This window comes from Cygnus olor, chromosome 3 (assembly GCF_009769625.2).
Source record: "Cygnus olor isolate bCygOlo1 chromosome 3, bCygOlo1.pri.v2, whole genome shotgun sequence".
NCBI lineage: Eukaryota > Metazoa > Chordata > Aves > Anseriformes > Anatidae > Cygnus > Cygnus olor.
The window spans coordinates 108,220,960-108,248,931 of NC_049171.1; the positions used below are offsets into that span (position 1 = coordinate 108,220,960).

Genomic DNA, 27,972 nt, shown 5'->3' on the forward strand with positions numbered 1-27,972 from the left:
GTGCCTGCCTTCGGGGAAGGGAAGGGAAGGGAAGGGAAGGGAAGGGAAGGGAAGGGAAGGGAAGGGAAGGGTTTCCCCCGCTTCCAGTGCTCAGGGCCGGCCGGGGCGACTCTCCCAGGGCTTGCTCGGCCGCGGCAGGCTGGAGGCCGTGGGGGTGTCCCCCGTGGGCTCGGCCCGTGGGCTGCGCACCCCCGGCGGGCTCTGGCCGCTCCGCACCAGCCGCAGGAGCTCGGCGAACGAGGAGGGGGCGGCCGGGGCCGGCAGCTCCGCTTCCCCCCCCGCGGGCTGCGGGGAGGGCGCAGTGGTGCGGGCCGGCTCCATGGCGCTGCCCGGGGCCGTACCACGGCGGCGGGGCGGGGAGGGGGGGAGGCAGGAGGGCGGTACCACCGCGGAGGACGGGGAGGCTGTCCCGGCCTCGCAGCCTCCTCCCCCGGGGGCCTCCCGGGCTCCACGCCCGCCCCGGGGTTGGGAGATGCGCAGAGCAGGTGGAGGTGGTGAAGGGCTGAGCCCTGCCCTGCTGCTGCTGCCGCCGCTGCTGCTGCTGCTGCCATGGAGGTGCTCTGCGTGCTGCTGGCCTCCGCCCTGCTCCCGCTCCTGCCCCGTGAGTACCGGGGGGACGAGGCGCAAGGGTGGCGGGTCCTCGACCCGTAGCACCGGGGCGGGACGGCGGCCATCCCGGCCAAGGTGCGAAGGTCGAGCGGATCCCAGCGCTCAGCCGGGGAGGTTGGGGCGCGCAGCCTCCGCACGAGGTCCTAACCCGCGTCCTCGCAGCCTCCGGGGCCTCCGTGCCCACGCTGGCGCCGCCGTTGACCATGGTGGTGGACGGGCAACACCGGCAGCTGGTGGTGTGCGTGGTGAGCGACGTGTCGCCCGGCTCCGGCGACGCCGTCTGGATCTCCAGCGGGAACGGCAGCGCCCTGCAGTCCTTCACCTACGGGGCCTCGCCGGAGGACGGCGGCACCGTCTGCGCCGTCTCCATCCTCCCCGAAAGCCCCCCGGAGGATGGGCTTCTGGCTTGCCACGTGGGGCCCAACAGCACCGCTCCGGCCCGCAGCTCCAGCCCCGTCCCCGTTACAGGTATGGCGTCCCCTCTGCCCGGCTCGGTGGGAACAGGGCCGACGGAGGCTCCCGTGATGGTGGGGAGCAGGTGTGAGGCCCTGCGGGCGAACGTTGCCCCTCGGTCGGGGTGCAGGAAGGGGTTTGTGGCTGGCCCCGATGTGCACCTGCCACCACCTCCCCAGCTGCTCTCCGTCCCGCAGGCAGCGGCAAGGAGGCAGAGCCGTGCCCCAGCGCCATGATTGGTGAGTGCCCGGCCCCTGCGGCAGCCCGAAAACACACCGCCAGGGGGGAAACCCCGCTGGGAGGCTGGAGGCCGGGGTGGGGACGGACTGGGGAGGGCGAGGGGGTGTTAAACTGTGTTCTGGTAGGGATGGTGAACATTTTGGGGGATGGAGGCTGGGGTTGGAAGCTGGGGTTGGAGGCCCAGGATAGAGGCTTTGGTTGGAAACCAGGGCTTGGGATGGAGGCTGGGGTTGGAGGCTGGAGATGAAGGCTCATGATAGAGGCTGGGGTTGGAAGATGGAGATGGAGGCTGGAGATGGAGGCCTGGGATAGAGGCTGGGGTTGGAAGCTGGGGATGGAGGCCTGGGATGGAGGCTGGGGTTGAAAGCCGTGGATGGAGGCTGGAGATGGAGGCCAGGTCAGACCCCAGGGAGCCCACAGACTCTGGAGCCTCGAGGCCACCCACCCAGCCTCGCCGCACTTTTGGAGGCCGTATGGGGACGGTGAGGCCCCCCGGCCTCGCATGGGAGCTACGTTGACGTCCCCTCTTCCAGGGCCTCGTGCCTGCGCCTCCGCCGCCCTGCTGGCGGCCGCCCGCGTGGTGCTGCTGAAGGTGGCGCTCCTCGACGCCCTCCTCACCTCCGCCCTCCTGGCCCAGCGGTGAGTGCCTGGGGGGGGGGGAGGCAGCACCCCGCTGGGCCTGGGGGCGCCCCCAGGGGACGGGCAGCGAGGAGCCCCCCCGGTGCTGCAAGCACGGAGAGCCCCCTTCTAGGCTGGGGGGGGCGGGAGGGGAGCGGGGTCCCCGCTGCTGCGGGGGGGACCCCCAAACTCTGGGGATGGGGAGGGGAATGGCGGAGGCTGGGGGGGGGGGGGAGGTAAGGGCACTGCCCACACTTGGGCCCCTCCATCCCGGGGGCAGGCGGTGGGCGGGGCTTCCTGAGGCGCGCGGGCTGGGATTGGCCGGGCGCGCCACGCAGCCCGCTCCGATTGGCTGTTGCCGTGGTTACCGGGGCGAGGCGCGGCCGGCTGCGTGGCCCCGGAAGCGGAGCCATGGCGGCGGCGGCTGTGGCGGCGGAGGGCCCCGCCGTGCTGCTGCTGCTGCTGCTGCTGGCGGCGGCGGCGGGCGGCGACGACTCGGACTGGGTGCGGCTGCCCAGCAAGTGCGAGGGTGAGCGGGGATGGGGGGGAAACGGGGGGGGGCCCGGGGGGCTCCGCGGGCCTGGGCGGGCCCCCCGCCCCCGCCCCCCCCACCCCCGGTGCGTGCGGGGGGGGAGCCGGGGCTGGCGCGGCTGTGCGATGGTTGTTGCTGAGGAAATAAAGCGCTGCGGCCCTCTGATGGTGTCCTGAGAGAAAATGCGGCGGGTGGGGGGGTAAAGCCGGGGTGCTGGCGGGCCCTGCCCTCACACGGCGCCCCCTGAGGTGCCCAGCACCAGGGAGCTGGGAGCTGTCACAGGGCGGGAGGCCTCGGTGCTGCGGGGAGGGGGAGGGGGAGGGGGTGGGATGTGCCGTGGGGCGGCTGGGGTGCACGAGGAGCCCTCCTCATCCTCCTCCTCATCATCCTCCTCCTCCTTCTCCTCAAAGATGAGGCCGTGGGTGGCTGCCAAGTGCAGCTCTGAAGGGACCCCGCAGGTGAAACTCTGCCTCCCGGCCTCCCTGTGCCAACACACTAACGTCGGAGCACTCATTTGGGTCTTCCCCCCCGCTTCAGGGCATCTCAGCAGAACCAGCTGAGACGCTGCTGTTTAGTTCTTTGGACACCGATGGTGTCTGCTCTGCACACAACAACTCCGTCCAGCCCAACTCCCGGCACTCATTTCCGAAGCAGTCCTGTTCCCCGGGAGCGGCAAAAGCCACTAAGTCGCCTGTGCTTTCCATCCCGCAGTGTGCAAGTACGTGGCGCTGGAGCTGAAGTCCGCTTTTGAGGAGACCGGCAAGACCAAGGAGGTGATCGACACGAAGTATGGCTTCCTGGACGGGAAGGGCTCTGCCGTCAAGTACACGCAGTCGTAAGTGAGAGCGGGATGGGGGCTCCTGCTGCATTTGGTGCCTGCGGAGCCGGGGCCTTGCCGAGCCTGCAGGCAGGCTGCAGAGGCCTAAAATGCACCAGTGCTTGGCAGCGTGGGCAGCGCAGCCCGGGGTACGTGCCTCCTGCTCCAGAAAGGCTTGGCCCCACACCCTGGCTGTTCCTGGGGAGCAGCACCGAGCCCTTCCCCTCCCTCCTGTCTGCACAGGGACATCCGGCTCATTGAGGTGACGGAGAACATCTGCAAGAGGCTGCTGGATTACAACCTGCACAAGGAGAGGAGCGGCAGCAACAGATTTGCAAAGGTGGGGGCTGCCTTTCAGTACCTCGCCTCCCTGCACGCTACTGGGGCACTGAACCGTGGTTTGTTCTTCCTGTCCCCTGGGTCCCTGGCCTGCCATCTGCATGCAAGGCCTTGGAAATTGCGTCTGGGGGGGGGCTGTCTTTAGGGAGAGGTGGTCATTGTGTGTGCAGGAGGGAGATATGTGCCCTCTTATGTGGCACGTGCCTTCCTGTCGTGTTGGGGATCGGGTGCTAATTGCAGAGAGGGACTTGTCATCACTTAAACTTTCCCCCAGTGACGCCGATGCGGTGTGGCCCCTGATTTCAGCTGTCTTGTGCCCGTCTGCGCCCCGGGCAGCACTGTGGGGACAGAGCAGGGGCTGGGCAGGGAGCTTCACCTCACGAGGCAGCTCTCTTCTCCCACAGGGCATGTCGGAAACCTTTGAGACCTTGCACAACCTGGTGCACAAAGGCGTCAAGGTGGTGATGGACATCCCCTATGAGCTGTGGAACGAGACCTCCGCCGAGGTGGCCGACCTCAAAAAGCAGGTACCTGCCCGCCGGGGTCAGCCCGCAGCGGCTGTGCAGGCTGGGGGCGGATCTGCGGGTGCTGGCAGGACCCAGCACCCCGCTCCCACCCCCCGCGTGCTGGGAGCTAGGCTCTCCTCTCTCCGCTAGTGCGACGTGCTGGTGGAGGAGTACGAAGACGTGATCGAGGACTGGTACAGGCACCACCAGACAGAGGATCTCTCCCAGTTTCTCTGTGCTGACCACGTGCTAAAAGGGAAGGACGCGAGTAAGTCTTCGCTCCTCCCAGGGGCGACAGGCATATGTGGGGTGGAGCGGGGCGGCCCGGTGAGGGTGCGGGGAGCCCCGCTTCTCCCTCAGGGCTTTGCTTCTCTCCGCAGGCTGCCTGGCAGAGAAGTGGACCGGCAAGAAGGGCGATTTGGCAAGCATGGGGGAGAAGCCGAGCAAGAAAAAGAGCGGGAAGAAGAAGAAGAAAACCGTGAAGGAGCAGAGCGAGGGCATCGAGAGCCTCCCCGATGCAGGGGCCACCCTGGAGGAGCACGGTGTCCAGGAGGAGGCCCCGCTCCCCCACAGCCCTGCCGACGAGCTGTAGGCAGGGGCCGGGAGCCCCGAGGCACGGTGCTCACCCCAGAAGTACTGAAGGGGAAGGGGTTCGCTCCACGCTGCGGGGCCACAGCCCCCGGCCAGCCCCGGCATGGACTCACCAGCCCCTGTAGGCTCCAGCGAGCCGGGGCAGGGGGCAGTTGTGGCAGGTTGAGAGGCACGGACTCCGATGTGCAGGATCAAAATGAAACTTTATTAGGCGAGTGTGCTTCTTTATATACCCTAGGTACAGAGGCCGGTAACTTTCCGGTACACGTATTAAAATACATAAGAAAATCAACAGACATACTGTGAGTAGCTTCAACAGGTGCATAACCCAGCTTCCCAACCCAAAACCACCAGGAAAATTGTTAAGCCATCCCCACTCATCGTCCTGCCTGAGTTTACCGACCCTGTCCCTGAGTTTCTGGATGCTTTCATGAACGGACTCGGAATGGTCCGAAAGGTTCACACAGCACATCCCATCGAACTCTTCACATCCATGACTGTGGGCTAACAGTAAAAAGTCTATTGCTGCGCGATTCTGCGAGGTAGCCTGTCTAACCGAGTCCACATCCATCAGTAGATGAGGTAAGGCTAAAGACATGGTGCTGCCCTGTTTGGCAAGCCAACAACCTAGTTTATTCAGGGTGGCTGAAGCTTTTGATGCCACTACTCCTGGTGCAAATCGGCCAGAATTACCTCTTTACTGCTCCAAAATCCCACATCATCCCTGCGGTCTGTCGAGAAAGCATGGGTCGATGGCTTAGCGCGCCGATGGTAATTCAGAATCGTTGACGTATTTGGTGTCGGCAAGGTAAGTCTTCCCAGGCTACAAGGTCTTCCCCGTACGTGTGAGGGCATTCCTCCCCACGTGTGATCTCCGCAGATAAAGAAGATCCCCAAGGGGAGCGCTAAGGGCACGTTGGTGGAGCGGGAGATGTTCGGGCTGGCATAGTTGCACCAGGCTGTGCTATTTCTATATAACGATAGAGAGGAATTAACATTTTGTGCTACAGATTGTTTTTTACCAGTGTAATTAAAATACAAACAACTGTCCATTTTGACTGAACCTAAAAGTTCAAGCTCCTGCGGTTCACGTGGTAGCAGGGGCAAGTAAGCACCCCACCCATCCCAGTTATCAGCACAGTTTCTTACGGCGCTACGCAAATCCTGTGCAGTAGATGCAGGCCAGGTGTCTGCTGGACGCCAGGCACGTAGAAAAAGGGTTCCCCAGGGTAGACAAGGCGAGGCACGTGGTGTCTTGGCCAGTCTTATTTGCCAGAGTTCTTGGGTTGTGGCGGGATCCACACTCCGTCCACAGGTACTGTCATCGTCAGGATGGCAATGGCTGATGTAATGATGACTGGACCCATCTCGCCGGGACCCATCTCAGCCCCGTATCTCATTTTGCTGAGCAGAACGTCGGAGTTTATGGCAGTAGGAAGGGCGCTGCGCAGAGACCTTTCGGGCCCACATAATTCACGCAGGTCCTGTGGAGCCAAAACCGCCTTCTCCATGAACTTTGGTCGAGCATCGTGGCACCTGGGCATCCGTTGCCCAGCGGTCCCCTGGCTCCCGTTGGGATCAGGATAATGGCAGTATCAGAAAGTGCTGTGGTGACTCTGTTCCAGCGCTTCCACTGGTGCAGGCATACAAGCTGGGGCTGCCAGTGCCAGGGGTGGCTTGTGTCGGCGCGTGCCCTCTTGTTGCGTTGGCTCGGCATTTTGGGGGGGCATTTCCTTTTAAAGTGACCAGTTTCCCCCCAGTAAAAGCATTTGGAGGATCTGGCATGGAAAGCCGCAGAAGCCTACGTTAAAAGGTTAACCTGATGCTGTTGGGTGTCCACCTTCTGACACGCATCTATCGTGTCCGTAAGTGCAGGATTTCGCAGGGTTTTTAAGATCCGTTGGCAATCTGCATTAGCATTTTCAACCGCCAGCTGTTCCAACAAAACTTCCCGAGCTGCAGCATGATCTACTTACCTGTAAAGGGCACCTATCAGCCGGTCCAGAAATTGCATAAAAGAATCCTGCGGCCTTTGCTTTATGGTGACAGAAGACTCTAGGTGTTGCAGCATCTCCGCATAACAGATCGCTGTCTGGTCATCCTAGGTTTTCAACTGCTTCTTGGCCCACTAGCCGGCGCCGTTGGCTAGACCACACCACGAATTGAGTGGCTGTTGGAAGTATTTGTGCTGTAGTCTGACAGTCGTGCGGCACCAGCACGTGCGTTTCAGACACTGGCTGCAAAAAGCTCGTGGTGTATGGAGATCGTATGGTCACAGGAGCCCCCGCCTGTCCCCAGGTGTCTGGGTATGTTGTTTTAGGGTATCAGACATCAGTCGCCATGCTGTGAGCAGCCCACCACTGTTCTGTCACCTCACCTGGCTGAGTCCTGGAGTTTAAACCCTATTTGGTGTCAGGTCTCAGGCTTGTAGATTGGACTAGAGTCAATCCCCCACACAAACAGCATTTTGAGATCTAGGACCGGTATAATTTTCCCATGCTTTTATCAAAATGTTTTGCCATTTTCTGTTCCTGGGATGTTTCGCTCCCCGTAGTCCTCGGCTGCTTACCTCCATCCCGCGGAAGGCGCTGAGTCGTGCACGAACTCGCTCCCTTTCAGCGACCCACGTTCGCCACCGGTGAGTGAAGTGCTCCGGGCGCCTTTTGGGGCAGAGGGGAGAGGCACAGCCTCCAACGTGCCGGATCGAAATCCGACTTTACTAGGCCACGTGTGCTCTTTATACACCCTAGGCACGGAGGCCGGTAACTTTCCACTTGTACCCGCAGGAGATTTTTCACGGTGCTTTCCGCAGGACCTCGCGCGTGTCACGCACTCCCTCAGCGCCGCTGTTTTCATACCAGCGCTCCCTCACCCCGTACTCCTCCTTCTCCCTTGCTCCTCCTGGCCCTTCCCACGGCTCCCAGCCCCTTAGTTCACCCACGGTTAACCCCTCGCACGCTTCGGCCCCCCCACAGCCGCTGGCAGCCCGGGGACGGAGCCCCCCCCCCCGCTTGGCTGCAATGAAGGCGTCGACCCCCGCCGCCGCCGCCGCCGCCGGGCCGTGGCGCGCAGCCGGAGGGCGGGAAGAGGGCGGGCGGCGCCGATTGGCCGAGAGGGACGGCGGGGGGCGTGGCGCGGGAAGGGGCGCGGCAGGGGATTGGCGGGCGGCGGGGGGAGTGCGGGGGGCGTGGCGAGGGAGGGGCGCGCCGGGAGGAGTGGCGCGCCCGGGGGAGTGGCGCGCCGGGAGCGGGGCCGAGGCCGGAGCGGGGCCGGGGCCGGAGCCGGAGCCGGAGCCGGGGTCGGGGCCGGGGCCGGGACCGGGGCCGGGACCGGAGCGGGCGGCGGGATGGTGGACAGCGTGTACCGGACGCGGTCGCTGGGGGTGGCGGCGGAGGGGCTGCCGGACCAGTACGCGGACGGGCGGGCGGCCCGCGTGTGGCAGCTGTACATCGGGGACACGCGGAGCCGCACGGCCGAGTACCGCAGCTGGCTCCTGGCGCTGCTCCGCCAGCACCGCTGCCGCTCCGTGCTCGACGTGGCCTGCGGCACCGGGTGAGGCAACGCGCACCGCTGAGCTCCCCCCCAACTCCCCAGCCCCTCCAAGCCCTCCTCAGCACCCCTGACAGCCGTGTCCCCAGGGTGGACTCCATCATGCTGCTGGAGGAGGGCTTCCAGGTGACCAGCGTGGACGCCAGCGACAAGATGCTCAAGTACGCGCTGAAGGAGCGCTGGGAGCGGCGCAAGGAGGAGCCCTTCGACCGATGGGGTGCGGGGCTTGCTGGGGCGACGGGGGGAAGCTTGCGGGCACGGGGGTGTTGCGGGGGGGGGGGGGGGGGGGGGGGCGCTGCCCTCATGCCTTCCCCTGGGCTGCAGTCATTGAGGAGGCCAACTGGCTCACGCTGGAGAAGGACCTGGAGAAGCCAGGGGACGGGTTCGACGCCGTCATCTGCCTGGGCAACTCCTTCGCGCACCTGCCTGACTTCAAAGGTGAGGCCTGGGGGTGGTGGCGGGAGGGCTCGGGGAGGGGGGGGTCACATACCCACGTATACCCTTACACAGAGCCTCCCAGGAGGCTGAGAACTTTCCCTAACTCATGCCACGAGTGGATTACCCGAGGTGGCATTGCTGCGTTGCAGCGTGTCGCCGGGGAACGTGCCCCAGTTTGTGGCACGAGCGGGGCCACCAAGCCCCAGGGTGCTGGGGCTGCGTGCGTCTGTGTCGCGTCCCTGGCAAGGCTGAAGGCACACCCAGACTCGTGCCACAAGTGGGGCTGTGGGTTCCCTGCGCTGCCCCAGCGAGGCTGAGAACGTGCCTGAGCTCATACCGTGGGTGGGGCTGTGGGTTCCCTGAGCTAAGAGCTGGGGGGGTGGTGCAATGGTTTGTATATGGGTGAAATGAGGGTGGTGGTGGTGGTCCTGTGGGTACGAGGGCACAACCCCTGCCTGGGGACGCTGCGGTTCCCTCCCCGCAGGGGACCAGAGCGACCACAAGCTGGCCCTGAGGAACATCGCCAGCATGGTGCGGCCCGGGGGCGTCCTGGTCATCGACCACCGCAACTACGACCATATCCTGGCCACGGGCTGCGCGCCACCCGGCAAGAACATCTACTACAAGGTGGGCGGCTGCCAGACCCTGCCCTACCCCAGGCCCCTCTGCCCCAAACCCATTCCCCAGCCCCTTCGCCAGGTCCTCACGGGGTCCGGGGAGCTGGGCTGTGCCTGGTCTGGGGGCGGCCGAGTCCCCGCCGGACACAGCCGGCCTCCTGCGCTCCCCAGAGCGACTTGACCAAGGACATCACCACCTCGGTGCTGCTGGTGAACAACAAGGCCCACATGGTGACCCTGGACTACACCGTGCAGGTCCCCCCGACGGAGGCGGGGGCCTCCCCGGAGCTGAGGTGAGAGGGGGCCGCGAGGGCGGTTCCTGGCCAGCGCCGAGCTCCCCGGCCTCACCGCCGTTGCCTCCTTGCAGCAAGTTTCGGCTCTCCTACTACCCGCACCGGCTGGAGGCCTTCACGGCGCTGCTGAAGGGTGCCTTCCAGGGGAAGTGCCAGCACAGCGTCCTGGGTGACTTCCAGCCCTACACGCCGGGGCAGGCCCACATCCCCTGCTACTTCATCCACGTCGTGAAGAAGACAGCATGAGGGGGCTGCGGAGATGGGACTTTGGCGGTGGAGAGCTCCGAGCAGCTCTGGGGACAAGCAGGGGGCTGGGGACATCGCCGTGACCTGCCTGGGAGCTCCCTCCTGTTAATTAAGAGCATCTGTGAGAGCTACCGGAGCCCGTGGTCCATGTGTCCGTGTATGGGGCGAGTCACCTTCTGCTACGGGGGGACCTGGGTGCCCAGGGAAAGGAGTGCCAGACCTTGGGGGGAGCACAGGGGGGTCACGGGCCCAGGCTCACCCCATCTCTCTGCCCCTCGCTGCTGCCAGTCGCCAGGAGGCCAGCGTGGGCTGGCTCCTGGGTGGCTGCGCATCCCCACCGCTGCACGCCTGCTGCAGCACCGCTCACGGGGGAAGCCAGCAGACACCCGTCTCCCTCGCACCTCCACCCCCCTTTTCCTGACGCTGCTCTCAGCCCTGATCCCTCGGCATGGCTGCAGCCCCCTCCTTGCCCGCCCTGGGGAAGAGGTGGTGGCCACATCCAGCAGCGCGTCGTGGTCACGGCCGGCTCTGCCTGAACACGCTCAGGAGCCGGAGCAGCAGCGCTCAAGGCACTCAGCTGGGTTGTCACGCACCAAGTGCCTGCGGCTGCGGGAGGACCAGCCTTCTGGGGAGGAGCGCGCTGGGGTCCTCACCAGCCGCACGTGGTGCGGCGATGCAGTTGGAAGCAGTCCTGGGGCAGGCAGCACCAACACCCCCCAGGGCTGGGGCGCTCACGGCTCCCTGGTTTAACCTGGGACTGCCCCTGAGCTGCGGGAGCAGCTGCAGGGACCTGGCAGCTGCCTGACATGCACAGCTCAAGTGTGGGATTTCTTTGGCACCCTTGGCAAAGGCCAGGAAGCAGCGCACGTGCAGCAGCAGCGCCAGCTGCGGAGCGAGGCGAGACAGGGCCTCGGGGGGGTCTGGTCCAGCTCACGCTCAGCGCAGGTTGGCTTAGATGGGGCAGCTCTGGGCTGCTCCAGCCAAGGGTTGGGTTGAGTGTTTCCAAGGCTGTGACAAGCTTTTCCTAGTATCTAGTGGGAATCGCCCTTGCTGCCTCTTGTCCCCCTTGCAGCTCATCCTGTCACCAAGCTCCTCCAGGAAGAACGGGGCTCCCTCTGCAGGCAGCAGCGAGATTTTCCTTCATCTTCTCCCAGCAGAGCAAGCCCCACAAGGGTGGGTGGCCCCAGCCATGTGCCTGCACTCCCCGCTCCCTGCCAGACACGGGTTCCTCTGGGACGCCCAGTCCTCCCAGGGGCTGGCAGGGCCTGTCCGGAGCACAGCGGACAAAGATCTGAGGCCAGGCAGTGCCGCAATGGAGCAGAAACCTCTATTTATTCACGGAGACCACGTCAAGGCCAGGCCTGCGGCAGCAACATTGCCCCACGTCCCGCAAGTGACTGCCTCCGGCCTGCTGCCAAACTGGGTCCAGTTTTGGCCTCGCTTTCCTGTCCTGAAACACCCCTGAGCTGCCCACAGCCACCAGACTCAGCTTCCCCCCGCCTGGGGTCACCCTGGCATGGTCCTGGCAGCGCCGTGGTGCTCCTCTACAGCTGAGGGACTGCTACAGAACCCACCACCCAGGGCAGCTGAGCAGAACAGTGCCTGCACACGGAACTGCACGGCCACTTTTTCAGCCCAGCTCAAAAAAGGGGTCCACCAGCAGGGCGTCTGTTTTTGCCCCAGTTCTCTCGCACCTTTAGCGCATCCTTCCCTTTGTTCCTTCGGGCCCACCTCCGCTGAGCGTTAGCAGGCAGCAAACTTCTGCTGGATGTGCCTGTACCTGAGCAGCTCCTGCTCAGAGACCGATGGCTGCAGCCTCGCGGCAGCCTGCAGGAAGTCTTCCATGGTCAGGATGAGAGCAGAGCTCTCTGTGTCCAGCCCTGCATGAGACAGAAAATGGGAAAAGACTGAGAGCAAGGCGCTAGGGCGGCTGGCGAGATCCAACATCCCTCTCTCCTGCCAAGGGAGGGAAATTGGCCTGGAAAGAAAACCCATACTTCTCTTTCCCCCCCGGGGCCAAGCACTGGAGGTGGAGATGCTCACACACGTCGAAACTGCCTGCCAGTAACCCACAGCCTAGCACGCAGAGACAGCCCCAGAGCCACCGAGGCTCTTCTCCCGAAGCCCAGTTACTGCCAGCAGCGGTAACCGCCCTCTCTGCCCCTGAGCTGGGCAGCCACAACACCTGGGATGGGCTGGGGTCGGGCTCCCACCTTCCTCGATCCATTCCACCTTGCGTTTGACAGCGCACATCACGGCGTCCGAGCACAGCGCGTAGATGTCTGCTCCTGTCAGCTGAGCCGGGCATTTTTCTAGGATGCTGCTGAGATTCACAGAAGGATCCAGTTTAAACCTGCCAAGAAATGAAGCCACAGTTGTAAGAGCCACAGGACAAAAATAAAAACAGTCTGGTAGATATGCAGCAGCCAGAGTGACTGGGCAGGAGGAATCAGAGGCCACAGAGTCACACCCCATGTTTAGCAACTTCTGGACTATGCTCTGCACGCTCCAAAAAATCAAAGGGCTTTGTTTGTTTATGTTTGTTTGGTTATTTTGTTTTTTTAACCACAGTCATTTCGCTTTGAAACATCCCCACAGCAAGGTCCTCTCTCCTGCGAAGCAGGATCAAAGGCAACTTCAAGTTCTCACTCAGGGAAATGAAATGCTCTGCACACCTGGGAACAGCCTGCAGCCAGGGCTGAATAAGAACACGCTTAATTACAGACAGCACGAACCACTGGAACACCAAACCATCCCATCAGAGCCACACGGCAGACAGCAGCAAGCCTCCTACGGCACGAACGAGAGCACAGCACTGGAGGGCACGACTGCCAAACCGCACGGCATGAAACGATGCTCACAGCCCGCCCGCGCTCTCACGTCTCCTACTAGCATGTCCTCGAAAGGAGCAGCGATGACGAAGGAACAGCGATGACAGCTACCCATTACACAAAGTCCCTGCAAAGGCAGATGCAGAGCAGATGCTCTGCTGCTCACCCAGCTGTTGAGGTGTTAAGTCCACACCCAAATTGCACAGCCTGCTCTTCTGCTTCCAGAGATGCTCTCGGGAGCCCAGAGAAGCTGGAGAAGCAGCCAAACCCTGCTGCTCGGTGACCCCCACGCACCCAGTGTTTTCTCTGGGAAGACGCACAGAGCATAGGCTGAGCAGCACCCCTCAACATCACAAGACAAGAGGCAGTACGATGAACAGAGCTGCCTTCACCCCCGGTTCTGGAAAGAGCAGCAGATGTGCTCGTGGAAGTCTTGCAGAAAGCAAGTGGGAACTTCTTGCCGTGTTGGTGCACTGCAGCCTCACCACACGGCCAGGATCCTCAAGCAAGGGGTGGCTTGCTCCTAGGAAGGCTGCCACCCACTGCAAGGTGGCGGAAGGGTGCTGCAAGGGGACAGGGTCACTCACTTCCTGGTGACTGCACTCAGCACCTGCAGCTGGGACTCCCGGTCTTCATTTATGCCCACATACACCAGCTTGTCAAACCTGTCAGCAGAGAAAAAGAGAAAAGAGACAGTCAAGAACAGGCCCAGAAACACCTGGCACTGGTGCTCAGCCCCGTGCACCGAAAACTGAGAGGTAGCCCTGGGGCAGCTCCTTTTGCTGTCAAGTCCACAGACAACAGAAGACTCTGAGGGTGGCGCAGATGCTGGAGGTCAAGGTTGCTCTTCAGAGGGACCTTGGCAGGCTGGGGAAATGGTCTGACAGGAACCACATGGGGTCCAGCAAGGACAGATGCAAAGCCCTGCCCCAGGATGGGCAAACTGCAGGCACGAGGACAGGCTGGGAGGCAGCTCTCCAGAAAAGACCCTGGGAAACCAAGTCCTACCGCCAGTTTGGTGCCACGGCAAGTCTCCTACTGCCTTGCTCTGCTGCTGGGGCAATAACCGGAGTAGGGGGGGACATAACGAGTACGGTATCTTGTGCTGCTGCTACAGCTATAGGCTCTGGCCTCACGTCAGCTGCCTATCTTCCCCAGAAGCCAGGGCAGGCTTTAGGAAGAGTCCCTGTGGGGGGGAACGTGGCAGAGACCCAGCTCAGCTCATCACCGGCTGAGGTGCTCTACAGCCCTGCCGTGAAGCAAGGCAGGTAGGAGGCGACGTACCTGCCCGGCCGGAGCAGCGCTGGGTCCAGGAGGTCAGGCCTGTTCGTGGCTCCAATGACAAACACCTCTCGGCTGGAATGAAGGCCGTCGAGCTCAGCCAGGAGCTGCGAGACAACTCTGCAGGGAGCAAGACGGGACATTCACAACTGGGCCCTGAAAGGAGGAACAGGCGAGGCCACTAAGGGTCCACGTCCTGGGCTTCAGCTCCTACTTCTCTTCCCTGGAACAGCCCGGACACAGCCGCCCAGACCTCTCTGGGCACAGCCAGCGATTGTGTGGGCTCATTGCAAAGTCAGCACAAACCCCTGGTACCAAGACAGTCCTTCATACTTCTGCTTGGCTCTGAACCCTTCCAGGCTGGCTGCACGTGCTTACAACTTGCTATCAGACGCTGGCAACACAGACCAAACATAGGCAGGCACGCATGCCTAGGGATCAGATTCCCCACACAGATGTGCTGGTCAATCCCAACTCTCCCTGCTATGTGGTGCTGCCCAGCAAGTTCAGCTGCAAGACTGCCCTGTCAGTCAGTGCTGGGGACGCCCCGGTGGGCCTGCGATGCTGCCGACCGGTCCTCAGGGCAGCGAACAGCACACGGTGCAGATCTAGTTCTGCAAACCACGGGGCTCGAGGACGTCTGGCAGCAGAGTACTTCAGTGCTGCGCACGCCTCCCGGCACGAGGAAACCTCAACCAGTTTCTGGCATTGCCTGAGCCAACCAACACAAACCATACCCAGCCCCTTCCAGGGCTGTTGGTCTGTGTATGTGAAGACGGGCGCTGTGGGCACGTGGTGGCACTGCAAAACTCTGCAGAACCCCTCATGGATGGAGGGAAGACTGGAGAGGGACTATCAGCTCAGGATAAGAGCCCTGGGGGAAGTCACCCTGTTTCTGGGTATCGCCAAGCTGTACGCGCTTTGCTTCTACCAGAGGCAGCTGAAAGGTTTCCCACCGCAAGGCAGGGGTGTGAAGGATGACCTTGGAAGAGGCCAAAGGGAACAGTTGGCAGCCACAGAAGCAGTTGGAGGAGGCTCAGTTTTAACCAAATGTTTGCACAACAAGCTTGGGCAATCAGGAATCTGCTGCAATGCAAACAGCAGTACTATGAGGCTGAGAGGGGAGACAGGCCATGCAGCGGGTTTGAAGGGAGCAGGAAGGGAAAAGGGAGATAAAGAGCTGGGACGGACTCTGCCTTGCTGGGCCTCCTGTGCACCCCTAGCTGAGGCAGGCATGCCTGCTCTGCCAAGGACACGCTACGCTCACTCACCTGTCCATGACACCCCCCGAGTCTCCACTCCGCCCACGATTTGGGGCCAGGGAATCCAGTTCGTCAAAGAAGATGATGCAGGGAGCAGCTGCCCGGGCTCTGGCAAACACTGGGAGGAGACAGAGAGCACATGAGATGAGAAAGCGGGAGGAGCAATCAGCGGACCCCGAGTGGAGTCACCAGCAGAGAAGAGCTGAAGAGCTGTGGATGGAAATGAGCTGCCTGCTGCCTCACCACCGCCCTCTACTCCAGCCAGAGGGGCTCAGAGAGAGCCAGACTGGCTGTAAGAGACTGCTGGACATATGCCCTCGCTGCCTGCTGTGGAAGGGAGTTTGGAAAAGCGGTTTAAGCCCTCCCACCTTCCCTCCGGCACCACAGAGCAGCCCCTCTTGCCACACGCAGGCTCAGGACGCTTCCACTCACCGTTACGCACGTTCTCCTCGCTCTGCCCCACGTACATGTTGATGAGCTCTGGCCCCTTCACGCTGCAGGGGGAGAAGGGAGCTGGTTAGAGCATGGCCAGCCACTGCTAGGAGAAAGTCAGTCCTCCCGCAAGGCTCTTCACCTAAGGAAGGTCATGGTGCACGTGGTTGCCACGGCTTTCGCCAGCAAGGTCTTCCCTGTCCCAGGAGGCCCGTACAGCAGCAGACCAGAGCGGCAGAGACCCAGCGACAGCAGTTCTGGGTGCTCCAGGGGCAACTGGATTGTGTCCAGGATCTCCTTCTTCACCTCATGGAGCCCACCAACATCCTGCCAGGACACGGAGGGGATCTGCACGAGAGGGAGAGTCCCTGTCAGCACTTCTTCCTGAGCCTGCCCGTTCAGCTCTTGCTCCGGTCATCAGCCTCTCGTGCTGCGGGGCAGCAAGTCAGCCCCTCACCACACTGCCCAGCCACGTGAGATCACCGCAGGGACACATGGGGGAAGGCTGAAAGAAGAAAAAATGGACATAGCAACTTGTGTTTAGGGCACTTTGTTCCCCACGGTGCTTAGACGGAGCAAGGGCTTCACAACAGAGTGACAAAACCTGGGCTACTGAGACCTCTGTCGCGTGAAGGAGGATGTGGAAGACAGACATCCTGGAGGACACTGCAAAAAACTAGCTGCTTTTGAAAAGGGAAATGCAGGAACAAAATCCATGGGTTTACAAGTAGGTAGGGATGGGGCCAGCTGCAAGCATGCAAGGGAGGATTACTGAGCGAGGAAAGACAGCAAACTTGAGAGGGGGGAGCCACGCCACTTGTATTATTTTATGCTAAAAGAACCTTGGAGGAGGAGGATGCTCTGCGCAAGGCCTTCGAAATAGCAGGAATGCCACAGCCTGGGTGACAGATCCCCCCGAGCCAGAGCAGCTCTCGTGGGAACACACAGAGAAAACAAAGCCCCAGCACACTTCCCCCAGCTGCTGGCTGGGTGGTGAACAGGTGCCAGCACAAACGGGGAGTTTAAAAATAGGCCAAAGCTAAATTCTTTCCCCCTCCTTCGGCTCCCTCCCCTCTTTCGGCTCTCCTTCCTTTGCTACTCGAGATGATGTTATCACGCTTTTACTCCAGCTGTCCAGCAACGCCGCCGGAAAATCAGGTCTGACAAGATAAGGATTTCTAGAAAAAAAAACCTTCTAAAGCAAGAGATCACAGGCACTCTTCCTTCACCGCTGATGAATAGAAGAGCTGCCTTCTCCCCCACACTCCTGCTTATGCTGCCTCTCCCTAGGAAAAGCTCTGCAGACATCAGCACAAGAGCTGGAACGCTGCAAGGTTGTTTTCAAAGGAGAACATTGTAACTGTAGGACATGCCGTAGATGCTGCTAGCAACTGAAGTTTGAAATCATTTTTTTCCTCAAGCTGGCATCCCATTAACTGCAAGAAAAAATGCGTGGCTAACCAGAAAAAGCAAGCGCGGAATTGAGAGTTACATACGTTGAAAGTATCCGTGCCTGCTAATGGGCTTTTGGAACCCTAGCCAATAACTAAGAAATCGATAAAGGATTGCAAAATACAAGCAGAATTAGCTTCCATTCACACAGCTCGCTGCCGAGCATGCTCTGTGGTTAGTATTTGTCTTATAGTGAACTGGGTAAACACGCCTCAAAGCAGAGCTCGTTTGGTTAATTCATTAATTTATTAGATACCGAACGGCCCCAGAGCAGCTCCCAGCTGACAAGAGCAGCAAGGCGATACCTTGCTTGGGCAGGACTGCAAACGGGCAGCTGGGGAAGGTGCCGGAACAACTGCTCCGAGGACTGTTTCCAGCCCTGTGCTGAGCGCAGTCATTTGCACGTGGGGGCGGGGAGAAGAGGCTCTGATCAGCGCGCTTGGTCCCGACACCGCGCTGCCCAGCAGAAGTGGTCGCCCCAAATGCTGTTTCCCTGGTCACGAGCCACCAGAGGCAGAGCACGCCCCTCCCAAGAAGCTGACCCTGCTGGTTTTCTCTCACCCCCCACGGCCCTCTCCCTGAAGGATCCCCAACTTTTCAAACTGCCCGGCTCTCAGAAAAGCCTGTGCCAGCTCGAGCCATGGTCAAGGCCATGGATCAAGTTTAAAGCTTCTCACACGAGGGGAAACTCCCTCTCCAGCTTGCGCCACAGGCTCTCTGTTCCTGTATGCCAGGCAGCTGGAGAGACCTCAGCGAGGCAGCGGCCTCTTGAGAGGCTGAGCGGTGCAGCCTGGCACCCCTACTGATGAAGCAGTCTCCAATTAGAGCTGCAAAGGCTTCCCCGAGCAAATCCAAAGCCAACAGGGTCCAAAAAACACACCTGGACTGTTTTCCATGGCTTGGGGAGTATGTGGAATGAGACAGCAGGAAGCAACATGCTCGGGCACAGCCCAGGTCTGGCAAAGTCTGTGAGAAGTATCTTGAGCCACAGAGAGAGAATCTTTAGAGAAACAATCCCCCCCCTCTGCCCCAGCATCCTACCTTTGGGGCTCCCACTGCCTGCGAATGGGCATCGTGCAGCTGGTCCAGAGCAACGCTGAAATCCTCCTCAAGCACTGGGAAGCCAGCAGTGCAAAAATCTCTCTCTACTTCCTCACTCAGTCCACCCGGGAAACTGGCAAGGAAAGAGAAGGGAAGGGCTCGGGCACTGCCCGGCTCCCAGCACGGCCAGGCTCGCTGCATCCCCACCCTCCCCGCCTCCTGCCAAATTGCCCGGGCTACCTCAAGGCCTGGATGCGGGTACAAGCAGCCCGGCTGCTGTGGGACAGCAAGGCACAGCAATCCCCCAGCACAAAACCCTGCGAATGCGGAAACAAACAGCATCAGTTCAGTCCCTGACCACAGCTCCAGCCAGGCCATAAAAGGTGTATGGGGAAAGAGTCCTTGCAGAGTTGTACTCTGAGCTTCTGTGCTTTGATTAAAGGCTCTAGTTTGTCTTGTTTGTGGTTTTTTTTTCCCTTTCCATTTTTCAAATTGCCTTCTAGCAGAGCAGAGCATCAACCAGCCCTCTGCAAAAAGTGTAGGGTCCTTAGGCACTAGAAATCTGCTGTTACAACTGACGTCTGAGGACCAGGGTTAACCACTGAAGATACTGACTGGGCTACGGGAGTTGTCCCTTTTCTCCACGGCCAGACCCGGGAGGCTGGCCCGGCAGCCCCGTCCTGCCATATCACAGGGCTGCCCCTTGCCACGTGTCGCTGTGGTTTCACTCACTGCAGTCCTGCGGGCCAGCTTGGCTAGGTTCACTTCTTTGCCCAGAGGAAGACTGGCAGTCAGCATGCTCAGCATCGACCTCCTCTGCTCCTCGGAAAGGGCTTCGATTTTCACCTCATGAAGGAAAGCAGTCTGCACGTCTGTAGGAACGTCCTGGGGTCTGCAGGTTGTGCCGATCACCAGGACAGGGTGGCTGTTGAGAAAGGGGGGCAGGGAATGGCTGCAGTTTTGTGGAAACCTCCCTCTCCCCACTGCTGTCACCCAGATCACATTACGCTCCAATAGTTTGCCTTTCCTCTGAGAAACACGCACGTACTAGCCAAGCTCTCCCATCCAGCCACTCTCCTCCAGCTTACCCTCGTACTGCTTTCTGAGCCCTGCCTCCAAGACAAGGCCCCTCAAGTGACATCTCACCTCTTCACCTGGTGTCTCCCTCCCTGCTCCCTGGTATTTGTCATCTGCCGCAGGATTCTCCTGGGGTCTAGCTCTGCAATCCCAGCAGAACAGCTCCGCAGACCCTGCGACCCTTGGCATACCTCACAACTACGCCAGCTTTGCTCATCTGAATAAACTCAAATCAGCCCAAACTTGGACAATAAGGCCCCCTGATCTCCCCAGCCGCTAAGAGCAAGGGCCCAGTGAGGTAAACAAAGTAAATCAGGGAGAATCTCCACTGGATTAACAACAAAACCGGGCACGCTAGCAACGAAAGCCTCGATGCAACAGCGGCTGCAGCCCTAGGCAGAAGCAAACAATTGTCCTGGGCGCCCAACAAGGTCCATACCTCAGTGCTGGGTCTCTATCCAGAAGCAGCTGGCGCAGAGTAGCGATGACCCTGGCGTCCTCTCCCAGCATGTCCCGGTCCCTGCCCAGCAGCTCTATGTCTTTCAGCAGAAGCACGCAGGGACGGTACTGCTGGGCCTGGGCAAAGGCCATCTGTATTTTCTCCTCTGTGGCTCCACTGGTGTCACCGCACAAACTAACGCAATCGACCTGCAAGACAGGCCACACAACGCACGGACTGCAGGGGCTGCGACGTGGACAGCTCGGGGACTGGGAGCAAAGCTCGCTTCCATGGAGCCTGCCGTGGGCAATCCGCAGCTGAAAGGGGTTTCAGGATTATCTGACATGCAGAAATGGCAGTTTCCTGCTTCTCCGCAGGAGGACAGGGGAGCAGGAGGGTCTTGTCTGAAAGAGATGAGGACAAGGGACTGGAGAAGTCAGTGAAGGAGATGTCACGGCTCAGCCAACCTATGCTGGAAGGGATGGGAGAGCTGTGGAAGAGAACAAGACAGGGAGAACAAGGTGCCTCAAAGGAACAGAGCAAAGAGCAGAGGAGAAGGCTCGGGACACTATTCAGCTCAGTGCCACACAGGCTCAGAGTGCAAGAGGGAGGTAGAAGGTAAGAGGAGAAGAAAAAGTTACGGGTGGCTGGAAACGTAGACGCTGTTTACTAGGCAAACACTGCATGAAGTCATCCAAAAAGGAGAGGCTGCTGGTGAGCCCTTGAACAGCAGCTTGAACACTGCTGGAAACGCACACTGCTGCCTCCTGGTGCTGAGAGGTTTTACACAGAGAGAAGAGGAAATCCACTGGTTGTTCTGCGGGGTTGCCAGAAGTCTCCAGATACAGCTCCTACACACTGAGAAGCCGGAGGTTTAGCAGCGGATCCGTGACAAAGACTCCCTACGGGACATATTGCTTGGAACAAGAGACGGTGCTGGGCAATGGCCAGGGCTTTATCTGCCTCCCCCACTGACCCACTGTTAGGGACTTACTCTCTTAACTGTTCTTCTCTGTCCAAGTAGTGACACAATGTAACAGGACCCAACTTCTAAGCAAAAGAAGAAAACCCAAACATCCAAAACGCTTAGCTTGTTTTCTGTGAGTTTAACAAGACCCGCACAAAAGGAGTAAGCTTATGTTTTCCTTCCACAAAAAGGAACCTTCGAGCTCTCTTCTACTCTAGCTTTCTTCTTCTTCCAAGTCCTTTTAGAGTTTGTGAAGCTCTTAGAAAAGCCAGCCTGCAACTTCCAAACTCCTTGCAAACATAAACCTATAGATTCAAGGACATTAAAGAATTTGAGGAATACATCCAGACTCTCAGAGCGAACAAAAGGAGCGCACAGAAGGAAAACAGCATTTTTAACAAGTCAGTGAAGACTCTGTTTGTGTTCAGAACCTCAAGTGCTGTTCAGAGACAGGGGCTAGACCTCATTTTGGCCATAAAGCTTACCCAGTGTAGCTGCAGCTGTGAAAACGTAACAATGGCTGTACTGGCTCAGACCAAGAGTCCACTTAGCCCGCTATCTTGTCGCCATGCATGGCCACAAGTGGCTGTTTAAGAAAGACTAAGATCAGCGTAAGCATTTACAGCCCTCTGCCCTCAGTCCTCTTCCGAGCAACTACCATTCTCTGGGGATTTTCCCAGTCAAACGTGATTTCGTGATAAAAGTAAGATGCAGTAGATTTCTCCTCCAAATACTCTTACGTACCATAAAGAACCATCTCCTTCAGCTTGCCCATAACCTGCCTCCCACTGCTTTCACCTGTCGGCACCAAGCATCGTCCTGGCACAGAGAGAGAAATCAAACACTTTCCACTCTGCGCTGACCACTCAAGATCTTGCAAAACTCTAACAAACTCTCCGAGTGCTCTTTTCCAAGCTGAAGAGCCTGTTCAGCTGTTTGCTGCACAGAAACTGTTCTAGACCCCTGATCTTCTTCATTGTCCTCCTCTGAATTTTTCTAGTTCGGCTTTATGCTTTTGGTATGGGGAGACCAGAACCGTGGACGATATTAGAGCTGTGGCAAGACACGGATCTGTGCAGCAGCAGCACCAACTCTCCCGTTTATTTCCTGAAGTATGATCTGATTTTTGACATGTATGGAGAGCAAAGCCGAAGTTTTCATGAAGCCACTGACATAGAACAAAAGTATTGATCCTGACTGGTGACAGTCAGCTTGAAATCCAACACTTTTCATGTAAAGTGTTGTTTTCCAGTAAATTTTATCCGGCATTTCACTGCTCAGTCACTTCGTCTCGTTAAACCTCTCCTCTAGTCCAAGGACAGTCTGTCCATCTGTCTCCTCGTACCTTTAATAGTTTTGTTATGAACAACCACCAGATCTCAATTCATCCTCCTTCCCACATCATTTCTCAATATGCTGAACAGCACAGCTCCCAGCCCAGATACCTGCAGAGCTCCCCTGCTGATTGTGAAGTCTCACCAGCTATCATCAGCTAAGACTCATCAGACCATCACGTCCCAAACCTTTAACCAGCATTATATCCAAGCCAGGATCTTCACTCGCATCTCACCGCCACGCAGTTTCCCAAACAGCCTTTTCAAATCCCAAGTAGACCGTATCAGTCAAGTTCCCCTCACCACATGCTTGATGTAACACCTTCAAGTAACCTTCTGAAGGCTCACTGGACAGGACTTGGCTCTGCAGGAACTACAGGGATTCCTTCCCAGTAGCTCACACTCATCCTAGTCTTTGCTAATGCCATCCTTCACTCTAACCTCACAGTTTTGTGTCCTTTGAAGGATGTTTCTTGTTTCCGGTGAACGCCCTTTCCCTGCTGTTCATCTGCTCTGGCTTCAAGTTACTTTTCCCATGCCCGTCCCTATATGATCTATGCAGTCACCCTGTGTTACAGCACGCTGCCCTTCATCTGCTTCCATAGCAGATGTAAGGACTTCCTTACCTCAGCCAACTCTCTTTTTCTAAACAAACCTCGTTTTGAGGTCATTCCCCTTTCCAAAGCCAAGCACAGCTATGGAAGACGTGGGGGCTTTTTTGCTCTCGTGAAAGGATTCTCGGTGTATGGAAGGAAGCACACTTACAGTGCAGCTCTTCTAAAGGGCAGTGAGATTTTGAAGCAGATCAGGCACAGGCGTTGCTATCAAACCACCAGCCACCTTTCTTTTGTGGGATTCCTGCCCAGCTGGGGAAGATCTCAGTGTTCTCTCTGCTTCACCCTGCAACACGCCTTTTGTCAGGGACAACTGAAAACACCCGGTGCCACTGCAGTTCCTGCCCTCATCACCTCCTCAACTTCTCTCAATGTGTTCAGCTGCTGCCGCCCTCTGGGGTGCGGTTCCAACTCAATCCCCTACCCAATGACGTGAAATCCCCTCAAACGCTACTGTGTGCTGTGCTATCTGTAAAGTCAGTTAGACCCACCAAAATAACAGTTATTAAAGAAAGGTACAAAGGCAACCTCTGGGCCAAGAATCATAGAATCGTCAACCAGCCACAGGAGGAATTACCTTGAAGAGGTGGAGGTTGAGGCAGCTACACACAGCTCTGACAGCCATCAGCTTCCCACTGCCGCTTGGTCCTGAGAGGAGAACGCTGCCCACCCTGCTCAGCGTGGTTGCCCTGTAACGCAGAGGCAGTTCTCCCAGTGACTGGGGAGCAGGGCCCCAGCTCTCCCGAGGCGTGACGGAAGGAAATTTAACTCACTGACTGTTCAGGTGAGGCCGAAGTGCATCGCAGAGGTCCTTCACAACACCAGAAAGTCCGGCAGGAGACAAACTGCTCCAGAACTCGTGACTGTTATAGGCTGGGGCAGATGGGACAGCGCTGTTTGTTGAGCCCACCTGTGAGGAGAACAGCACTCTGCAGAACAGCAGCTAAGAAAAGACAGCTACCAAGCGACAGTCTGTCCTGAAACACCATTCTACAAGAGCAGGGGAAGCACAAGCTTCCACAGGCACATTTGGCATCCATAGCGCACCCTCCCTGCCCTCCTCTAACATCTTACCAGATACAAAGAGGTGTTCTGTGTGTCCGCCAGGTAACCCTCAGACTGCTCGCCTTCCACCATGCCTAAAATCTTCCTCACTTTGAAGTAAAGCTCTGGCCAGCTAAAGGAAAAACAGGCAGTCTCAATCATGGAGCCAAGATCTTGAAGACAGGAACATCCATCAGCTAGGAGCCAACTGAGAGGCAAGGGTAGGCAGAGAGACTCTTGCTCCCTGGCTGGCTGGCTAGGCAGACCAACAGGACTGTCAGCAGCTACAGCTTCTCCTGGTGGCTTCAGCCCACGGGTACTGCTGTTCTAACTTCTAACTTCTCATTTTGCCTTCTTCTCAGAAAGAGCAGTCAGGCACTGGAACGGGTTGCCCAGGGAAGTGGTGGCCTCACCGTCCCTGGGGGTGTTCAAGGAAAGGCTGGGCGTGGTGCTTAGGGACATGGTTTAGCGGGTGACATTGGTGGTAGGTGAACGGTTGGACCAGATGATCTTAGAGGTCTTTTCCAACCTTAAAAATTCAATGATAATCCAAGAAAAACACTTCCTTCTTCCCCTAAAGAGGCAGAAAAACCGTCAGCTCCAGAGACAGATGAGAATGGAATCTACTGTCTTGTTTCAAGAGAATCAGGAGTGGAGAAGTACCTTTTCTCTTCAGTATCTATGTGATAGCACCATAGTTTACTGCCACCTACCTAAGGAATTTGTCTGCATTTACATCTAAAAACTCAGCATGCCCAAATGTTGGAACACACAGGATGTCTCCCTCCTGGACAAGCCTACAGGAAACAACAACAAAACACAGCTTCAACACTGAAAAACAGTAAGTTCTTCTTGCATGCCCTCCCCATACCACATCTGTTTTTTACAGAAAAGAACGTAGCTATTTGCACCAATTCATTCCTTCCTTGTATTCTAAAACCGTAAATAACCACTTAAAGATTTAGCTCGCATGGGATGAGAGTAGCTGCAACCAGACTGCTAAAGGGAAGATACAGAAGATGAACGCTATCAAAGAGTGTCACTTCCCGACAAAGTCACCTTCTTGTGCCTGGCTAATTGCAACAGCAGAAAGCCTCATAACGAGGCTCCTGAAAAGGCTTGGGGGCAGGTTTCACAAGCGAAGACCGCAGCACATCCAGCTTCCCAGTCGCTGATCTTCACTCAAAGCTGAAAATTGGGTTTATGGGCATGCCCCAGGAGGGAGGTTTGCGGGCAGTACTTGGGAGCCTTCACCACTGGATGGTGAATTACAAGGAAGGAGATTTGAGGGTGGCTTTTGAGGGACAGGACAAGAGACGCTGCTTGGAATTGAACCTGCGTGAACTCACGGGGAGCACATGTTGCAAACAGACGTTTAGGAAATACTCCGCGTAAGCATTCTGCGATTGGTTATGCGTGTAATCGACGTGTATTGGATCGGGACGCCACAAACACGCAGTGAGGGTGCAGCTTGCAAACAAGGCCCCCCAGGAACAGAAACGTGTGGCTTTTCTGCGTGGCTCACCGGGGAGTTTCAAAGTGCTTGTAGAGAATACGGTCATAGACTCCTCTGGCACTGTAGGCTGGCGAGCAGACGATCTCTACGTGCAGTTCCTTGGCAAAGGGCGGCACGGACAGCAAGGACCGGCTTCCTTTCCCCTCCGCAGCCCCCGCCTTTCCTTCGTACCTCTGTGGCGGGACGAGGGGCACCATGAGCCACCCCGGGCTCCCTCCTCTGCTGCCCCCCAGCCCACCACCCGCTCCCCGCGGCACTCACCTGCAGACAGAGGAGCTCGCCGCCGGCAGGGTCGCAGCCCAGGTTGAAGGCGAGGGCTGGCGCCAGCAGCGCGGTGCCATCGGGGGGCTTTCTGCGGGCGGCCCGCGGGTACTCCCAGGCGGGGGGGCGAGCCAGCAGCGCCGCCAGGTGCTGCCGGGCCTCCCCCTCTGCTCGCACCCGCACCCACTCTCCGTGGAACAGCCCCAGGGCCAGCAGCCCGCGCCGGCTCACCCACACCTCCGCCCCGCCGCCGGCCCCGCCACCGGGGGGCGCAGCCCTCAGCCGCGGCCCCTCGGCAGCCCGGGGGCCGGCGGCGAAGCGGGAGACGAGGGGCGGCGCCGCGGGGCGACGCCAGGAGGCGCCCCCGGCACCGGGAGGCGGCGGCGGCGGGGGGGCCGCGAGCGCCACGCGGGTGCCGCTGCCCAGCAGCCCCTGCAGCGCCGGCCGCGCCTCCAGCACCAGCGGGCCGGGCCCGGGGCCCGCTCCCGGCAAGGCCTCGCCCCTCCTCGCCAGCACCGCGCCCCCCGCCGGCCTCCCACCGCCGCCGCCGCCGCCGCCGCCGCCGCCCCCCGCCGCCGCCGCCAGCAGCACCCAGGCGAGCGGCGGGGGGCGGCGCAGCGGCCACACGGCCACCCGGCGGCCCGCCGCCAGCCCCAGGCGGCGCAGCAGCGCCCCGCGGAGCCACAGCTCGGCCCCGCGGCGGCCCGCCGCCTCCAGCGCCACGGCGCTCAGCAGCACGGCCTGCGCCCCGCCGCGCCCCGCCGGCCGCACCGCCAGCACCAGCCCTCCCCCGCCGCCGCCGCCTCCGCCGCCGCTCCCGCCGCCGGCCCGGCCCCGCAGCGCCGCGCACAGCGGCTCCGGGGCCAGCAGCAGCGCCGTCACCGGCGCCAGCTCGGCCGGAGGGGCGTCCAGCGGCCGCAGCACCGCCACCGCCATGGGCGCCGCCACGACACCATAGAGACGGGAGGGTAGAGCGGGCGCGGCGCGCAGGCGCACAGGGGTCCTGCCCGCCTCCGGGCATAGAGGGGAGGGGCAGAGCGGCTCGCCCGCGCACCTCCCGGGTCATAGAGTGCCGGCCGGTACCATAGAGAGGGAGCCTCCTCTCAGCCCCCGCCGTGTAAAAGCTCAGAAATTCAGTAAAAGCTCACAAATTCGCTAAAATGAACTCATCGCCTTCCCTCGTCCCTTCTCCCACAGACTCATCTAGGTTGGAATGCCACCTCCAAGATCACCCAGTCCAACCTCTGACCTAACGCTACCAAGTCCTCCACTAAACCGTTATCACTCATATTGAAGCCAGGGATAGAAGAATGGGGGCTTGCTTAATCGCATTAATGATTTCTAAATAAAACAATCCTAATTATTAAAGCCAGGAATGAAAGAATGGGGGCTTGCTTAATCGCTTTAAAATAGATATTGCTGAGTGTCTTCGCTTACTACTGTGCAAATTGACCGAAACAAGGAGTCTTGGAGCCCCTCACAGAAGATGTTTCCTGACAAAAATGGGGAACCTGTCTCAAAAACCAGCTGAGACCGACCTTGTGGTTTGGACAAGAGCCAAGGAGCAGCTGAGTCTGTACAACGGCAGGGGGTCAACTAGTGGTGATGAAGAGGAGTTATCGGACTTCATCCCCACGACCCCCCGACGACCGCCACCACAAGGCACTGTGCAGGCGCAGATGGGAGGAGTTTATGGAAATGACTTCTTGGAGCTAATCTGAATACAAAGCGGGGATATGTTATGAATATGTATAGGCGTATTGGGAAACTTCATGCCTATGTAACTTTTTACTGCATATAACCAAAGCAAGTTGCCGTGTTAAGGTGCGCATGCCTTTGGGAGCTATCCCGCATGTGCCCGGCGCCAAAATAAACCCCATACCTGTGATGGACGGCAAGAATGTTTGTTCATTATTTTGCTACATTAAAGGAATGAAGGGAGTTATTCAAACAGTGGCTGGAATGCTGAGACATTCCCCAGAGACGGGATATCTCAGGTCCATGGCGGAGAGAACATTGTGTAAATAATAGGTTGCTAAGTCGGTGACGTACTCCCCTGTCTCGAGGACTAATATAACCGAATAAGGAAGAGAGAGAAGGATGGCTGTCTTCATCCGTGCGACCACCAGAGGGACAGAAGTGACTGGGACAGGACGACCCCCTAGCAACAGCTGACGCAGCGGAACCCGGAAGAACTGAATGATAAAAAGGGACTGCAAGGGGGGGGGAGGTTGCGCGCCGCTTGGAGGAGCACGAGTTCCCCCGGCCGCCCAGCGCTGTTTTGCTTGCTGATCGCTTACTCAATAAATTGATTGACTTAATTCAAATTCTTCCGACTGAGAGTAATTTATAACAATACCTACTTTATAACTTATTTGCTTTGAGTTATAGAGTTCTCCCGTGAATCAATATCACTAAGCTCTACATCTAAACGTCTTTTTCTGACCAGCTCCTCACACCCGAGCCGTGCCCCAGCAGTCTCCTGGCTCTGCAAACACAGCTCCTGTGGCTGATGAGCCCACCTAGGCCCTCAGGAGGGCCCTGAGGTGGCTGCGGGGTCTCATGTGAGCTGC

The 27,972-nt window shown here is 59.1% G+C and overlaps 4 protein-coding genes and 1 long non-coding RNA gene across 5 annotated transcripts; 3 read left to right on the plus strand and 2 right to left on the minus strand.

Moving 5' to 3' along the window:
- Positions 1 to 91: 91 nt before the first annotated feature.
- Positions 92 to 1,945, plus strand: PTCRA (pre T cell antigen receptor alpha). Its single transcript, XM_040553675.1, has 4 exons — positions 92 to 601; positions 772 to 1,077; positions 1,260 to 1,301; positions 1,836 to 1,945. The coding sequence occupies exons 1-4, from the start codon at positions 550 to 552 to the stop codon at positions 1,943 to 1,945; spliced, it is 510 nt and encodes a 169-aa protein (XP_040409609.1). The 5' UTR covers positions 92 to 549.
- A 330-nt stretch (positions 1,946 to 2,275) lies between these two features.
- On the plus strand, positions 2,276 to 4,993 carry CNPY3 (canopy FGF signaling regulator 3). The gene is made up of 6 exons (XM_040553674.1): positions 2,276 to 2,449; positions 3,164 to 3,287; positions 3,513 to 3,609; positions 4,013 to 4,135; positions 4,265 to 4,382; positions 4,495 to 4,993. Exons 1-6 carry the CDS (start codon positions 2,332 to 2,334, stop codon positions 4,704 to 4,706), a joined length of 792 nt encoding a protein of 263 aa, XP_040409608.1. The 5' UTR covers positions 2,276 to 2,331; the 3' UTR covers positions 4,707 to 4,993.
- Positions 4,994 to 7,930: 2,937 nt separating this feature from the next.
- On the plus strand, positions 7,931 to 9,984 carry GNMT (glycine N-methyltransferase). The gene is made up of 6 exons (XM_040553672.1): positions 7,931 to 8,257; positions 8,344 to 8,471; positions 8,579 to 8,692; positions 9,177 to 9,319; positions 9,481 to 9,602; positions 9,677 to 9,984. The coding sequence occupies exons 1-6, from the start codon at positions 8,052 to 8,054 to the stop codon at positions 9,846 to 9,848; spliced, it is 885 nt and encodes a 294-aa protein (XP_040409606.1). The 5' UTR covers positions 7,931 to 8,051; the 3' UTR covers positions 9,849 to 9,984.
- A 1,177-nt stretch (positions 9,985 to 11,161) lies between these two features.
- PEX6 (peroxisomal biogenesis factor 6) lies at positions 11,162 to 26,350 on the minus strand. Its single transcript, XM_040553670.1, has 17 exons — positions 25,400 to 26,350; positions 25,148 to 25,311; positions 24,336 to 24,419; positions 23,653 to 23,755; positions 23,352 to 23,488; positions 23,156 to 23,267; positions 19,664 to 19,872; positions 18,880 to 19,072; positions 18,388 to 18,464; positions 18,148 to 18,280; positions 15,797 to 16,002; positions 15,655 to 15,716; positions 15,232 to 15,340; positions 13,964 to 14,080; positions 13,267 to 13,344; positions 12,062 to 12,201; positions 11,162 to 11,728 (listed from the first exon to the last, which is right to left on the minus strand). Exons 1-17 carry the CDS (start codon positions 26,333 to 26,335, stop codon positions 11,592 to 11,594), a joined length of 2,997 nt encoding a protein of 998 aa, XP_040409604.1. The 5' UTR covers positions 26,336 to 26,350; the 3' UTR covers positions 11,162 to 11,591.
- On the minus strand, positions 21,205 to 23,141 carry LOC121068493. Its single transcript, XR_005818910.1, has 3 exons — positions 22,730 to 23,141; positions 21,375 to 21,449; positions 21,205 to 21,216 (listed from the first exon to the last, which is right to left on the minus strand). It is a non-coding gene; the product is annotated as an uncharacterized LOC121068493 (long non-coding RNA).
- Positions 26,351 to 27,972: the final 1,622 nt, after the last annotated feature.